Raw genomic sequence first — 17,499 nt, forward strand, 5'->3', positions numbered from 1 at the left:
AACTTTTTGAATTAAAAAATTTGAGTGTAATGTGAGATCTTCTGAAGCCAGAGGACTCATTCAATTTAGTGATTTTTATGTATTTTCACACAGAGGTGAATCATGGAAAGGTTTTTTCATTGTGAATTTTTTTTTCCCCTTGGACATCAGGTTCTCCCCACTCCTGCCCCACAAAGCCCCAGTGAAGGATAATTTCTTAATCAAAACCCAGTTTTTATAGCATTTTCTCAAGATTAAAAGGATACTAGCATTTTTTATAATGATAAAATTAATAGATGATTCTTTTTTAAAAAAATTATATATTACAAAAAAACCACAATAATAAAATTTTTAAAGTTGCTTGAACTCCTAGAAAATAGTGGTTAAGAATTTGATATAAAATAAATATGCATACATATTCCTAAATTTCTTTCCCTTTTAAATGCATGTATGGATTTTAATAAAAAGTGAGTCTAATGCCCTTTGAATTAAAATGCATACATTACATGCTTTCACACTGTGCCTTTCTTTTATAGCCTTTATTATAGCAGTCATAAAATAGTGATTTACATCATCATTAGTGTTGCTGGTAGTTAAGTGCCCTTTAGAGCTAGACTCCCTGATCGTTACTCCCAGATCTGTCATTGACCAGAAATGTCATCCTGGACAAATTATGCTTGCTCCTCAGCTTCTTCATCTGTAAAACAGAAAAATAATATCTACCTCACAGGATTAGTGTGATTATACCAAGGGAATATTTCATACAAAGAAGGGCTCGATAAAGGACAGAAATGGTATGGACCTAACAGAAGCAGAAGATGTTAAAAAGAGGTGGCAAGAATACACAGAAAAACTGTACAAAAAAGATCTTCATGACCGATAATCACAATGGTGTGATCACTCTCCTAGAGCCAGACATCCTGGAATGTGAAGTCAAGTGGACGTTAGAAAGGATCACTACGAACAAAGCTAGTGGAGATGATGGAATTCCAGTGGAGCTATTTCAAATCCTGAAAGATGAAGCTGTGAAAGTGCTGCACTCAATATGCCAGCACATTTGGAAAACTCAGCAGTGGCCACAGGAAAGGAAAAGGGCAGTTTTCATTCCAATCCCAAAGAAAGACAATGTCAAAGAATGCTCAAACTACCGCACAATTGCACTCATCTCACACGCTAGTAAAGTAATGCTCAAAATTCTCCAAGCCAGGCTTCAGCAATACGTGAACCGTGAACTTCCTGATGTTCAAGCTGGTTTTAGAAAAGGCAGAGGAACCAGAGATCAAATTGTCAACATCCAGTGGATCATCAAAAAAACAAGAGAGTTCCAAAAAACATCTATTTCTGCTTTATTGACTATGCCAAAGCCTTTGACTGTGTGGATCACAATAAACTGTGGAAGATTCTGAGAAAGATAGGAATACCAGACCACCTGACCTGCCTCTTGAGAAATCTGTATGCAGGTGAGGAAACAACAGTTAGAATTGGACATGGAACAACAGACTGGATTCAAATAGGAAAAGGAGTACGTCAAGGCTGTATATTGTCACCCTGCTTATTTAACTTATATGCAGAGTACATCATGAGAAACACTGGGTTGGAAGAAGCACAAGCTGGAATCAAGATTGCTGGGAGAAATATCAATAACCTCAGCTATGCAGATGACACCACCCTTATGGCAGAAAGTGAAGAGGAGCTAAAAAGCCTCTTGATGAAAGTGAAAGAGGAGAGTGAAAAAGTTGCTTAAAGCTCAACATTCAGAAAACGAAGATCATGGCATCCAGTCCCATCACTTCATGGGAAATAGATGGGGAAACAGTGGAAACAGTGTCAGACTTTATTTTCTTGGGCTCCAAAATCACTGCAGATGGTGACTGCAGCCATGAAATTAAAAGACTTTACTCATTGGAAGGAAAGTTATGACCAACCTAGACAGCATATTAAAAAGCAGAGACATTACTTTGCCAGCAAAGGTCCGTCTAATTCAGGCTATGGTTTTTCCAGTGGTCATGTATGAATGTGAGAGTTGGACTATAAAGAAAGCTGAGTGCAGAAGAATTGATGCTTTTGAACTGTGGTGTTGGAGAAGACTCTTGAGAGTCCCTTGGACTGCAAGGAGATCCAACCAGCCCATCCTAAAGGAGATCAGCCCTGGGTGTTCATTGGAAGGACTGATGTTGAAGCTGAAACTCCAATACTTTGGGCACCCAATGCAAAGAGCTGACTCATTTGAAAAGACCCTGATGCTGGGAAAGATTGAGGGCAGGAGGAGAAGGGGATGACAGAGTATGAGATGGTTGGATGGCATCACGAACTCGATGACATGGGTTTAGGTGAACTCCGGGAGTTGGTGATGGACAGGGAGGCCTGGTATGCTGCGATTCATGGAGTTGAAGAGTGGACACAACTATGTGACTGAACTGAACTGAACTGAATCCTGATTTCGAATTTGTAAAATGGATATGGTAATTTCTTCTTGCAACATTGCTACGTGGATTTAAGACAATTGTGTTAACTTATCAACAAAGAGTAACTATTTCTTGTACAAATATCACATTTTAGTGTCCAAAGTATCACACTGTGTATAACCCAAAGGGGCACAATTCATGTGGAATACAACGGAAATGGTGTTCTCTGGAATACGCACTGCAGGATGTATCATAGTATACTTTACAGTTGATAAGAATAACAAAGTGGCCCTGTATTAGAGTTTCTCAGGGTAGGATATTTTGGGTGTCCAACAGCAATCCCACTGTTGGGCATATACCCCCAGGAAACCAGAACTGAAAGAGACCTATGTAGCCCAATGTTCATTGTAGCACTATTTACATTAGCTAGGACATGGAAACAACCTCTATGTCCATCAGCAGATAAATGGATAAGGAAGTTGTGGTACATATACACATGAAATATTACTCAGTTACAAAAAGGAACCCATTTAAGTCATTTCTAATGAGGTGGATGAAACTGGAGCGTATTATACAGAGTGAAGTAAGTCAGAAAGAGAAAGACAAATCCTGCATATTAATGCATATACATGGAATTTAGAAAGATGCTACCAACGATCCTCCATGTAGGGCAGCAAAGGAGACATAGATATAAAGAACAGACTTTTGGACTCAATGGGAGAAGGCAGGGGTGAGATGATTTGAGAGAATAGCATTGAAACATGTACATTACCATATGTAAAATAGACGACTAGTGAAAGTTTGATACATGAAGCAGGGCACTCAGAGCTGGTGCTCTGGGACAACCCAAGGGATGGGGTGGAAAGTGAGGTGTGGGGGGTAGGAGTTCAGACTAGGGGAGACACATGTATATCTATGGCCAATTCATGTTGATGTAAGGCAAAAGCTATCACAGTATTGTAAAATAATTATCCTCCAATTAAATTAAAAAATAAAAAAAGAACAATTTAGGGTTAACATTAGCTGCAGAGACCTTCTGAAGGTGATATTTTCATTCCATGGAAAACAAAGACATAGCTAAAATTCAGGCATATATGCATGCTCAGTCATATCCAACTCTTTGCAACCCCATGAACCAAAGCCCACCAGACTCCTCTGTCCTTGGAATTTTCCCAGCAAGAATACTGGAGCAGGTTGCCATTTCCTCCTCCTCAAGGGGATCTTCCTGACCCAGGTATAGAACCTGCCTCTCCTGCTTTGGCAGGTGGATTCTTTACCACTGAGCCACAAGGGAAGCCCAGGACCTGGGGTTAAATTCAACCCTTTTAAATTCCGAGTTCACTATTTTTTAAAATAAATACAGAAACATTTAACACTCTGTAACAGAGAACAAAGGGCAAAAATAAAACAACTGAATAGGGGTTTCCCTGGTGGCTCAGTGGTAAAGAATCCACCTAATAATGCAGGATTCAGGAGTTCGATCCCTGATCTGGATAGATCCCCCATGCAGTAGAGCAACCAAGCCAGTGAGCAGCAACTACCTAAGCCTGCACACCTAAGCCCATGCTCTGCAGCAAGAGAAGCCACCACAATGAGAAGCAGCTGGAGTTCAGTTCAGTTCAGTGGCTCAGTCATGTCCAACTCTTTGCGACCCCATGAATCGCAGCACGCCAGGCCTCCCTGTCCATCACCAGCTCCCAGAGTGCATTCAAACTCATGTCCATCGGGTCGGTGATGCCATCCAGCCATCTCATTCATTGTCGTCCCCTTCTCCTCCTGCCCGCCAATCCCTCCCAGCATCAGAGTCTTTTCCAATGAGTCAACTCTTCACAGGAGGTGGCCAAAGTATTGGAGTTTCAGTTTTAGCATCACTCCTTCCAAAGAACACCCAGGACTGATCTCCTTTAAAATGGACCGCTTGTATCTCCTTGCAGTCCAAGGGACTCTCAAGAGTCTTCTCCAACACCACAGCTCAAAAGCATCAATTCTTTGGCACTCAGCTTTTGCACAGTCCAACTCTCACATCCATACATGACCACTGGAAAAACCAAAGCCTTGACTAGATGGACCTTTGTTGGCAAAGTAATGTCTCTGCTTTTGAATATGCTATCTAGATTGGTCATAACTTTCCTTCCAAGGAGTAAGCATCTTTTAATTTCATGGCTGCAGTCACCATCTGCAGTGATTTTGGAGCCCCCCAAAATAAAGTCTGACACTGTTTCCACTGTTTCCCCATCTATTTCCCATGAAGTGATGGGACCAGAGGCCATGATCTTCATTTTCTGAATGTTGAACTTTAAGCAACTTTTTCACTGTCCTCTTTCACTTTCATCAAGAGGCTCTTTAGCTCCTCTTCACTTTCTGCTATAAGGGTGGTGTCATCTGCATAGCTGAGGTTATTGATATTTCTCCCGGCAATCTTGATTCCAGCTTGTGCTTCTTCCAACCCAGTGTTTCTCATGATGTACTCTGCATAGAAGTTAAATAAGCAGGGTGACAATATACAGCCTTGACGTACTCCTTTTCCTATTTGAATCCAGTCTGTTGTTCCATGTCCAGTTCTAACTGTTGCCTCCTGTCCTGCATATAGGTTTCTCAAGAGGCAGGTCAGGTGGTCTGGTATTCCCATCTCTTTCAGAATTTTCCACAGGTTATTGTGATCCACACAGTCAAAGGCTTTGGCATAGTCAATAAAGCAGAAATAGATGTTTTTCTGGAACTCTCTTGTTTTTTCGATGATCCACTGGATGTTGGCAATTTGATCTCTGTTTCCTCTGCCTTTTCTAAAACCAGCTTGAACACCTGGAAGTTCACGGTTCACGTATTGCTGAAGCCTGGCTTGGAGAATTTCGAGCATTACTTTATTAGCATGTGAGATGAGTGCCATTGTGCGGCAGTTTGAGCATTCTTTGACACTACTTTTCTTTGGGATTGGAATGAAAACTGCCCTTTTCCTTTCCTGTGGCCACTGCTGAGTTTTCCAAATGTGCTGGCATATTGAGTGCAGCACTTTCACACCATCATCTTTCAGGATTTGAAACAGCTCCACTGGAATTCCATCACCTCCACTAGCTTTGTTCATAGTGATGCTTACTAAGGCCCACTTGACTTCGCATTCCAGGATATCTGGCTCTAGGTGAGTAATCACACCATCGTGATTATCTTGGTCGTGAAAATCTTTTTTGTACAGTTCTTCTGTGTATTCTTGCCACCTCTTCTGCTTCTGTTAGGTCCATACCATTTCTGTCCTTTATCGAGCCCATCTTTGCATGAAATGTTCCCTTGGTATCTCTAATTTTCTTGAAGAGATCTCTAGTCTTTCCCATTCTGGTTTTCCTCTATTTCTTTGCATTGATCACCGAGGAAGGCTTTCTTATCTCTCCTTACTATTCTTTGGAACTCTGCATTCAAATGCTTATATCTCTCCTTTTCTCCTTTGCTTTTCACTTCTCTTCTTTTCGCAGCTATTTGTAAGGCCTCCTCAGACAGCCATGTTGCTTTTTTGCATTTCTTTTCCATGGGGATGGTCTTGATCCCTGTCTCCTGTACAATGTCATGAACCTCCGTCCATAGTTCATCAGGCAGTCTATCTATCAGATCTAGTCCCTTAAATCTATTTCTCACTTCCACTGTATAATCATAAGGGATTTGATTTAAGTCATACCTGAATGGTCTAGCAGTTTTCCCTACTTTCTTCAATTTCAGTCTGAATTTGGCAATAAGGAGTCCATGATCTGAGCCACAGTCAGCTCCCGGTCTTGGTTTTGCTGACTGTATAGAGCTTCTCCATCTTTGGCTGTAAAGAATATAATCAATCTGATTTTGGTATTGACCATCTGGTGATGTCCATGTGCAGAGTCTTCCCTTGTGTTGTTGGAAGAGGGTATCTCCTATGACCAGTGCGTTCTCTCGGCAAAACTCTATTAGTCTTTGCCCTGCTTCATTCTGTATTCCAAGGCCAAATTTGCCTGTTATTCCAGGTGTTTCTTGACTTCCTACTTTTGCATTCCAGTCCCCTATAATGAAAAGGACATCTTTTTTGGGTGTTAGTTCTAAAAGGCCTTGTAGGTCTTCATAGAACCATTCAACTTCAGCTTCTTCAGCGTTACTGGTTGGGGCATAGACTTGGATAACTGTGATATTGAATGATTTGCCTTGGAAACGAAAAGAGATCATTCTGTCATTTTTTGAGGTTGCATCCAAGTACTGCATTTCGGACTCTTTTGTTGACCGTGATGGCTACTCCATTTCTTCTAAGGGATTTCTGCCCACAGTAGCAGATATAATGGTAATCTGAGATAAATTCACTCATTCCAGTCCATTTTAGTTCGCTGAGTCCTAGAATGTCAACGTTCACTCTTGCCATCTCCTGTTTGACCACTTCCAATTTGTCTTGATTCATGTACCTAACATTCCAGGTTCCTGTGCAATATTGCTCTTTACAGTATCGGACCTTGCTTCTATCACCAGTCACGTCCACAGGGTATTGTTTTTGCTTTGGCTCCATCCCTTCATTCTTTCTGGAGTTATTTCTCCACTCATCTCCAGTAGCATATTGGGCACCTAGCAACCCAGGGAGTTCCTCTTTCAGTGTCCTATCTTTTTGCCTTTTCATACTGTTCATGGGGTTCTCAAGGCAAGAATACTGCAGTGGGTTGTCATTCCCTTCTCCAGTGGACCACATTCTGTCAGACCTCTCCACCATGACCCACCCGTCTTGGGTGGGCCCACACAGCATGGCTTAATTTCATTGAGTTAGACAAGGTTGTGGTCCATGTGATTAGATTGACTAGTTTTCTGTGATTATGGTTTCAGTGTGATGCCCTCTGATGCCCTCTTGTAACACCTACTGTTACTTGGGTTTCTCTTACCTTGGACGTGGCTTATCTCTTCACCGCTGCTCCAGAAAAGTGCACCCGCTGCTCCTTACCTTGGACGAGGGGTATCTCTTCAGTGCTGCCCCTCCTGACCTTGAACATGAAGTAGCTCCTCTCGCCCTCCTGCACCTAGAGAATAGCCCCCATTTGCCATAACTAGAGGAAAGCCTGTGCAGCAATGAATAGGCTGACCAGCACAGCCAAAAACAAATTAATTTTTTAAATTATTTAAAATCCCACATTTATCTTTTAAAAAAGCAAACTGAATAAAGTAGTGTCAATGATTGTGCTAACTGCTGGTTTATCCATCAACATCGACCCGATGTTCCAGAGCAAAGGAACATCAACTCAGTTCTACACCCCCATCTCTGTCCTGCATTCTGGGATAGATTCTGTTCAGCTGATATCCACAGTCAGGACAGAGTCTCAGAATACAGAGAGAATCTCCTCTTCAATCAGATGAACAGGATATTTGGCAATAACAAGCTGCTTCTGAGGAAAAGTGAGTTTCTGGGCATGTTCCTTGTCAGTATTACGAAGCTGAAAGTTAAATTTCTCTTCACTTGCAGCAGCACACCCTGTTGCCCCAACATCTTGGTTGTTTGCCTCTGCTATTGTTGCTTGGGTTGGGGGGGCGGTATGAATCAGGATTCCAGCCCCCAGGTTTTCCCAGGACTTTCTTATAGGCAAAATCTGAAAGTGTTTGATGAGTAGTCACAGGCTGACACACAAAGGGCCAGCCTGGGGGCTGGAGAGCACTTGCTCAGGGAGTCCTCAGCAGAGCCCGAGGAATTGCATTTCAATAGAGCAGGAAGGGGAAGTGGTGGCCTATAACCTCAGGGAATATTTCCAGATGACCCACCCAATCTTTCTCCTGCTTCTAGGAAGTGGCTTAGCCCAGAACAGCACCACCCATGAGAGAAATGCAAATCCTAACTAGGAGAAGCAGACCCTTACTGGGGAGGGAATAATTCAGGGTCATCACCAGATGCTGTTACAATTTTTAAAAGCACTCAAGTGTTGGCAAGAATAAATGAGCTTGGGTTAACTGTAACTACAATATTGGCTTCCTCTGTGTGGAAGTTTCAGTTCCCCCAAAGAACAGAAATATACTGAGGTTACAGCAAGAGGAATTTAAGCAAGATATAAAGGAGAGCTTCCTGAATACCAGTTTAATTACATTTGGGACTTTTTTTTTTCCCAGGGAAGAACTGTTCAGAGTCCTTCCTGAAGAAGGAATGTTAGAATGATCTTGTAGTTAACCAGACCTCTGCAAGGTTTGGATCTGTTAGGTAGGTAGACAGGAAACAGGAGTCCAAAATGGCGGTGGCTAAAAGACAAGGAAGGAAAAAGCCCTCAAAAATAAAACAAAGGAAGGTCCGAGGACCAGAGTGAGGACTTCAGGTAGAACAAACAGCACTCCTGGCTGGCCCGATTTGCATAGGGCATGCCCAGAGGGAGGAAAAAACAAATAAAAGGAGGAGCCAAAGCGCTCTCTCGCTCTCTCTTTTCCCCCCGCGTGTGTGCGCTCTTTCTCTCTCTCTCTCCTGCGAGCTGGGGCACTCTTTGCGTCTTTGGGTCGACATGCCCTCACGCCTGGAGGATGGATTCTCCTGTCATTTTCGATATAAAATAGAGCTGTAACACTGATTTGTCTAAGAGCTATAACACGGTTTGTCCAAGACCCGAGAGCTGTGATGCGCCGAGGGCTTTAATGTCCATCGTTCCAAATCTTTGTTGTGATGAGACAGAACCGAGGAGCATAGACTCACCTGACAGAGCCATGCTGATATATACTCTGTTATTCCTGTAACTGGGACTTCTCTGATGGCTCAGTGGTGAAAAATTTGAGTGTGATGCAGGAGACCACCTGCAGTTCAGGAGCTGTGGGTTCCTTCTCCAGGGAATCTTCCCCACACAGGGACTTTCAGTGAATATCCAGGACTGATTTTCTTTAGGATTGACTGCTTTGATCTCCTTGCTGTCCAAGGGATTCTCAAGAGTCTTCTCCAGCATCACAGTTCAAAAGCATCAATTCTTAAGCACTCACACTTCTTTAGAGTCCAACTCTCACATCCATACATGACTACTGGAAAAACCATAGCTTTGACTAGCTGGACCTTTGTCAGCAAAGTGATGTCTCTGCTTTTTAATACACTGTGTAGGTTTGTCATAGCTTTTCTTCTGAGGAGCAAGCGTCTTTTAATTTCATGGCTGCAGTCACCATCTGCAGTGATTTTAGAACCCATGAAGATGAAATCTGACAATGTTTCCACTTTCCCCCCATCTATTTGCCATGAAGTGACGGGACCAGGTGCTATGATCTTTGTTTTCTGAATGTTGAGCTTTAAGCCAACTTTTTCACTCTCCTCTTTCACTTTCATCAAGTGGCTGTTTAGTTTCTCTTCACTTTCTGCCATAAGGGTGGTGTCATCTGCATATCTGAGGTTATCAATATTTTTCCCGGCAGTCTTGATTCCAGCCTGTGCTTCATCTAGTCCAGCATTTCACATGATGTACTCTACATATAGGCTAAATAAGCAGGGTGACAATATACAGCCTTGGCGTACTCCTTTCCCAATTTTGAACCAGTCTGTTGTTCCATATCCAGTTCTGTTCATCTGGTTTTTAAATCAAGGATATTTTGGCCTCTATAAAATAAGTGGAGGATAGATCTTCTTGTCATCTCCCTAGAAAATGTTGAATATATTTGGAAAAAGTCTGATTTTTCTTTTTGAATTGATAGAGCACACCTGTAAAACTATCTGAGCCTGATATTTACTTTGTGGGAAAAGTTTTAACTCCAGATTCAAATTCTTTATTGATTATAGGAGACCATTCAGGTTTTTTAATTCTTTAATTCTTAAAGAATTAATAGAAATAGAAAAAATAGAAAATCTGGCAAGTACATTTTTTACAGCAAATTTGTTAGACTCTTACAAAATATATTTTTATTAAGTGGTTTTTAGTGTCAAAAAGAAAATCATCCTTGATACCACTATATATATATATATCTTTTTGCTACTCCTGAAAATTTTATGTATTTGTACCATTTTTTTTTTTTTTGCTTGATCAGTTTGTCTACTTTTGGATCCTCTTTGTTTCTCTACTTCAATGCTGTGAAAGTGGTGCAATCAATATGCCAGCAAATTCAGGAAACTCAGCAGTGGCCATGGGACTGGAAAAGGTCAGTTTTCATTCCAGTCCCAAAGAAAAGCACTGCCAAAGAATGTTCAAACTATGGCCTAGTTTCACTCATCTCCCACACTAGCAAAGTAATGCTCAAAATTCTTCAAGCTAGGCTTCAAAGGTACTTGAATCAAGAGCTTCAGATGTTCAAGCTGGATTTAGAAAAGCCAGAGGAACCAGAGATCAAATTGCCAACATCCTTTGGATCATAGAAAAAGCAAGAGAGTTCCAGAAAAACATCTACTTCTGCTTTATTGACTATGCTAAAGCCTTTGACTGTGTGGATCACAACAAACTGTGGAAAATTCTTAAAGAGATGGGAATACCAGAGCACCTTACCTGCCTCCTGAGAAATCTGAATGCAAGTTAAGAAGCAACAGTTAGAACCAGACATGGAACCAGACATGTTCACATGTTGCATTCAGGAAAGAAAGGCTGCCACTACCAAAACAACCCATAACCCATGACAAGGGATAGGAACATTTTTAAGATAAGTTATGAGATTTTAACTTTCCTTTGGCCTTAGTCTTGTCTATCTAGTGACATTTGGCATTTCATGAGAAAGAGCCTTCCCTGTGTGACTCTGAATGGTTTCAATGGAACTAAGGTTTATTCCTAGACAGTGTATTAAAACGCCGAGACATTACTTTGCCAACAAAGGTTCGCATAGTCGAAGGTGTGGTTTTTCCAGTAGTCATGTATAGATGTGAGAGTTGGACCATAAAGAAGGCTGAGGGCTAAAGAATTGATGCTTTTTGAACTGTGGTGTTGGAGAAGACTTGAGAGTCCCTTAGACTGCGAGGAGGTCCAACCAGTCAATCCCAAAGGAAATCAGTCCTGAATGTTCACTGGAAGGACTGATGCTGAAGCTGAAGCTCCGATACTTTGTACACCTGATGTGAAGAGCCGACTGATTAGAAAAGACCCTCATGCTGGGAAATATTGACTTTGGGGAGAAGAGGACGGCAGAGGATGAGATGGTTGAATGGCATCACTGACTGGATGGACATGAGTTTGAGCCAGCTCTGGGAGATGGTGAGGGACAGGGAAGCCTGGTGTGCTGCAATCCACAGGGTCGAAAAGAGTTGGACACAACTGAGTGGCTGAACAGCAACAACAAAGGTTTACTCAACATCTTGGTATAAAGCTTGTTCGAAGTATCAGGTCAAGTTGTATTGTGTCCAATACAAACAGTTCTAACAGCAACAGTAGTTATGGTGGTGATACTAGCAGAATAACAGATTCTTTTTTTTTTAAGCTTATTATTTTAAACTTATTTTACTTGCATCCAATTATCTGATGTGGCATCCAAATCAAAATTGGGAAAAAAACTTTCTTTTCTTAGGAATCCTCTAAGGCTGAAGGTGAGACCCTTCAGATTCAGACTCAGTGTTGGCAGAAACTTGAGCAGTACTAATATGTAATGAGGCTGCTGTGCATAAAAATAATGCAAGGAAGTTAGTTTTTTTTTTGCTCCTGTGAGGGTGTGACAAGGAAAAGGAGGAAGGTAATGAAGATAGAGAGGAATGAAAATAGAAAAGTTGTGAGAGGCAAGAACTCTGTAGGAGCATCCCAGCCTGTTAGGATCAATATGAATATTAAATGGTATGATTCCCCCCGCATTACACAAACCTGTAATCATGCTGGGGCTTCCCTGGTGGCTCATATGGTAAAGAATCCACTTGCAATGCGGGAGACCCAGTTTTGACCCCTGGGTTGGGAAGATCCCCTGGAGAAGGGAATGGCAACTCATTCCAGTATTCTCGCCTGGAGAATCCTGTGGACAAAGGAGCCTGGTGGGCTATAGTCAGTGGAGTGGCAGAATCAGACACAACTGAGTGACTGTCACTGCCACTGCCACTGCAAACATAGACCCATATTTAGACTGCTTTCAAGGAGGGGTTTAAGGTGAAGGGGCTGCTTCCTTAGTTTGGGAAACCAGCAGTTACGAAAAAATAGCCACAAAAAGCAAAGCTGGATCAAAATAGTTTGGCAGGGACTTCACTGGCAGTCTAGTTGTTGAGACTTCACCTTCCAATACAGGGGATTCGTGTTTGACTCCTGGCTGGTGAGCTAAGGTCTCATATGCCTTGTGGCCAAAAAAACAAAACATAAAATGGGAGCAATTTGTAACAAATTAAGTAAAGACTTTTTAATTTGATGGCCCACATTAAAAAAATCTTTTAAAAAAATTACTTTGGCAGAAGCAAAATTTTTAGAAGAAAATTAGTACCATGGTAAGCATGAAAATTAAGGGAATTTTGAGAGGTTTCAGAGAGGGTTTTGTGCTTCCACAATAAGAATTTTGATGCATTGTATAATCTATTAATGATAATCCATAAAATCCATTAATAATTGGGATTTTCAGGGGCAGAGAGACCCTACTTGACACCTGGGTTATACTCCTCATAGAATTCAATCCTTGGCCACAGGTATTATTATCCCTATTTCAAATTTTAGGAAACTGAGACTCAAAGATGTTAAATAACTTTAGTCCACATGGCTAGTGTCTGTTTAACAGGTAAGGAAAGGTGATACTAAAAAGAGCTGTGTGGGACTTTGCTGCTGGTCCAGTGGTTAAGAAGCCACCTGCCAATGCAGGGAATATGAGTTCAATCCCTGGTCCTGGAAGATCCCACATGCCATGGTGCAACTAAGACCATGCACCACAACTACTGAAGCCCACGAGCCCTAGAGCCTGTGCTCCACAATAAGAGAAGCCACTTCAATGAGAAGCCTGCACATCGCAACAAGAGAGTAGCCCCCACTCACCCCAACTAAAGAAAGCCCATGCTCAGCAGCAAAGACCCAGCACAACCAAAAATAAATACATATATATTTTTTAAAAGATAGCTGTGTGTGACAAGGACTCAATTTCCAAAATATACAAATAGCTCAAACAACTCAATACCAAAAACAAACAACACAATTTTTAAAATGGACAGAAAACCTAAATAGACATTTCTCCAAAGAAGACATACTGATGTCTAATAGCCACCTGAAAAGATGCTCAACACTACTAATAATCAGAAAAATACAAATCAAAACTACAATGAGGTATCACCCCACACCAGTCAGAATGGCCATCATTAAAAAGTCCACGAACAATAAATGCTGGAGATGGTGTGAAGAAACAGAACCCTCCTCCATTGTTAGAGGGAAGGTAAATTGGTTCAGGCACTATGGAAAACAGAATGTACGTTCCTTAAAAAAACTAAAAATAGACTCGCCATATGATCCTGAGCATACATCCAGAGAAAACTAGAATTTGAAAAGAAACGTGCACCCCAGAATTCATAGAAGTACTATTTGCAATAGCCAAGGCATCAACATGAATGTACATTGACAGAATGGACAAAGAAGATGAGAGATATACACACACACACACACACACACACACACACACACACACACACAGTCTATGCCCCAACCAGTAATACTGAAGGAGCTGAAGTTGAACAGTTCTATGAAGACCTACAAGACCTTTTAGAACCAACACCCAAAAAAGATGTCCTTTTCATTATAGGGGACTGGAATGCAAAAGTAGGAAGTCAAGAAACACCTGGAGTAACAGGCAAATTTGGCCTTGGAATAAGGAATGAAGCAGGGCAAAGACTAATAGAGTTTTGCCAAGAAAATGCACTGGTCATAGCAAACATGCTCTACCAACAACACAAGAGAAGACTCTACACATGGACATCACCAGATGGTCAACACCGAATCAGATTGATTATATTCTCTGCAGCAAAAGATGGAGAAGCTCTATACAGCCAACAAAAACAAGACCAGGAGCTGACTGTGGCTCAGATCATGAACTCTTTATTACCAAATTCAGACTGAAATTGAAGAAACAAGGGAAAACCATTAGACCATTCAGGTGTGACCTAAATGAAACCCATTATGATTATACAGTGGAAGTGAGAAATAGATTTAAGGGACTAGATCTGATAGATAGAGTGCCCGATGAACTATGGAATGAGGTTTGTGACATTGTACAGGAGACAGGGATCAAGACTATCCCCATGGAAAACAAATGCCAAAAAGCAACATGGCTGTCTGGGGAGGCCTTACAAATAGCTGTGAAAAGAAGAGAGGTGAAAAGCCAAGGAGAAAAGAAAAGATATAAGCATCTGAATGCAGAGTTCCAGAGAATAGCAAGGAGAGATAAGAAAGCCTTCTTCAGTGATCAATGCAAAGAAATGGAGGGAAAGAACAGAATGGGAAAGACTAGAGATCTCTTCAAAAAATTAGAGATACCAAGGGAACATTTCATGCAAAGATGGGCTCAATATAGGACAGAAATGGTCTGGACCTAACAGAAGCAGAAGATATTAAGAAGAGGTGGCAAGAATACACAGAACTGTACAAAAAAGATCTTCACGACCCAGATAATCATGATGGTGTGATCACTAATCTAGAGCCAGAAATCCTGGAATGTGATGTCAAGTGGGCCTTAGAAAGCATCACTATGAACAAAGCTAGTGGAGCTGATGCAATTCCAGTTGAGCTGTTTCAAATCCTGAAAGATGATGCTGTGAAAGTGCTGCACTCAATATGCCAGCACATTTGGAAAACTCAGCAGTGGCCACAGGACTGGAAAAGGGCAGTTTTCATTCCAATCCCAAAGAAAGGCAGTGTCAAAGAGTGCTCAAACTACCGCACAATTGCACTCATCTCACATGCTAGTAAAGTAATGCTCAAAATTCTCCAAACCAGGCTTCAGCAATACGTGAACCATGAACTTCCAGGTGTTCAAGCTGGTTTTAGAAAAGGCAAAGGAACCAGAGGTCAAATTGCCAACATCTGCTGGATCATGGAAAAAGCAAGAGAGTTCCAGAAAAACATCTATTTCTGCTTTATTGACTATGCCAAAGCCTTTGACTATGTGGATCACAATAAACTGTGGAAAATTCTGAAAGAGACGGGAATACCAAACTACCTGACCTGCCTCTTGAGAAATCTGTATGCAGGTGAGGAAGCAACAGTTAGAACTGGACATGGAACAACAGACTGGTTCCAAATAGGAAAAGGAGTACGTTAAGGCTATATATTGTCACCCTGCTTATTTAACTTCTATGCAGAGTACATCATGAGAAATGCTGGACTGGAAGAAGCACAAGCTGGAATCAAGATTGCTGGGAGAAATAGCAATAACCTCAGCTATGCAGATGACACCACCCTTATGGCAGAAAGTGAAGAGGAACTAAAAAGCTTCTTGATGAAAGTGAAAGAGGAGAGTGAAAATGTTGGCTTAAAGCTCAACATTCAGAAAACGAAGATCATGGCATCTGATCCCATCACTTCATGGAAAATAGATGGGGAAACAGTGGAAACAGTGTCAGAGTTTATATTTTTGGGCTCCAAAATCACTGCAGATGGTGACTGCAGCCATGAAATTAAAAGACACTTACTCTTTGGAAGAAAAGTTATGAGCAACCTAGATAGCACATTCAAAAGCAGAGACATTACTTTGCCGACTAAGGTCTGTCTAGTCAAGGCTATGGTTTTTCCAGTAGTCATGTATGGATGTGAGAGTTGGACTGTGAAGAAGGATGACTGCTGAAGAACTGATACTTTTGAACTGTGGTGTTGGAGAAGACTCTTGAGAGTCCCTTGGACTGCAAGGAGATCCAACCAGTCCATTCTGAAGGAGATCAACCCTGAGATTTCTTTGGAAGGAATGATGCTAAAGCTGAAACTCCAGTACTTTGGCTACCTCATGCATAGAGTTGACTCATTGGAAAAGACTCTGATGCTGGGAGGGATTGTGGGCAGGAGGAGAAGGGGACGACAGAGGATGAGATGGCTGGATGACATCACTGACTCGATGAACGTGAATCTGAGTGAACTCCGGGAGTTGGTGATGGACAGGGAGGCCTGGCGTGCTGCGATTCATGGGGTTGCAAAGAGTCAGACACGACTGAGTGACTGAACTGAACTGATACTCAATAGAATATTACTCAGCCACAAAAAGAATGAAATAATGCCATTTGCAGCAACATAGATAGACCTAGAGATTATATTAAGTAAAGTAAATCAGGCGGAGAAAGACAAATATCATATATCACTTACATGTGAAATTTAAATTATGGTACAAATGGATTTATTTACAAAACAGAAACAGACTCACAGACACAGAAGACAAAGGGGGAGGGATAAATTAGGTTTTTGGGATTAGCAGATACAAACTACTATATAAAAAATAGACAACAAAGTCCTACTGTGTAGCACAAGGAGCTATATTCAATATCTTATAATGAAAAAGAATATATATATACATACATATGTATAACTGAATCACTTTGCTGTACAGCAGAAACTAACACATTTAAAATAAATAATATAAAAAATAACACATTAAACTAACATTTAAAATAAATAAAATAAATTTTAAAATAAATAAAAGGAGCTATGTTTCCAATGTTGAAGAAAAAAGATAATAAAAATTACCCAAAATAGATTTAATTTTAAGTACTAATGCTGAGCTGCTTGGGTAGGCTGAAAGAATGTGGCCATTCCCCAGTTCACGCCAAAATCACCCAAGAAAGTGACTTTGAGAAGCCAGGCTGTGTTTCTTGATCTCGGCATCCTTAGAATACACCCATATATATGGAGGGTGACAGATGCTCAAATGGGTTGCTTTTTAATTTTAGTTACATGGGCAGGTTTAGAGTAAAGAGCAGCTGGCAGCATAAGATTGTGGTCTTTAATTAACTGATAAATGTCTACTGAAAAGTCACTATTGTAAAAAATGTTACCAGGGGCCAAGTCCTGCCCTGAGGGACCCAGCATCTGGAGGGGAGGGAGGAGAATACCTCTAACTGCATGTGGAGGCAGTGTGAACTCTGGCACGCTGAGTGTGCAAGCTCAGAGGTACCGCAGTCCAGAGGAGAGAGGGGCCACTTGACAAAGGGCAGCAGAATTTACAGATAAAATAAATCTTGAGTGAGGTCTAGTTAGGAACCAGAAGGTGAGTTAACTATCTAAGACATAGGTGTGGAAGTCAGAGATATCAGACAGGCCTACGGGCTTAGCAGAGAATCAGCAAT

The 17,499-nt window shown here is 41.3% G+C and overlaps 2 protein-coding genes across 7 annotated transcripts in view; both read right to left on the reverse strand.

The window, feature by feature from the left end:
- Positions 1-7,390, reverse strand: part of SELP (selectin P) — an 87,555-nt gene extending 80,165 nt beyond the window's left edge. For both annotated transcript variants that reach the window (XM_069545603.1, XM_069545602.1), the window contains exon 1: positions 7,256-7,390. The gene's annotated coding sequence lies outside the window, so the exon portion shown is untranslated. The remainder of the gene's footprint in view (positions 1-7,255) is intronic.
- The window catches only part of SELL (selectin L), a 53,582-nt gene that overhangs the window by 4,461 nt on the left and 31,622 nt on the right, over positions 1-17,499 (reverse strand). For 3 of the 5 annotated variants that reach the window (XR_011247680.1, XR_011247682.1, XR_011247681.1), the window contains exon 9: positions 7,256-7,390. Coding sequence is in view for 2 of the 5 variants with exons in the window: in XM_069545606.1 (XP_069401707.1) it covers positions 7,276-7,390 (115 nt within the window). In the remaining 3 variants the exon portion in view is untranslated. Of the gene's footprint in view, positions 1-494; positions 677-5,562; positions 7,391-17,499 lie in introns of those variants that run through there. The other 2 variants (XM_069545606.1, XM_069545605.1) reach the window with 2 other exon arrangements.

This window comes from Ovis canadensis, chromosome 12, assembly GCF_042477335.2.
Source record: "Ovis canadensis isolate MfBH-ARS-UI-01 breed Bighorn chromosome 12, ARS-UI_OviCan_v2, whole genome shotgun sequence".
In the NCBI taxonomy this organism is placed as follows: Eukaryota; Metazoa; Chordata; class Mammalia; order Artiodactyla; family Bovidae; genus Ovis; species Ovis canadensis.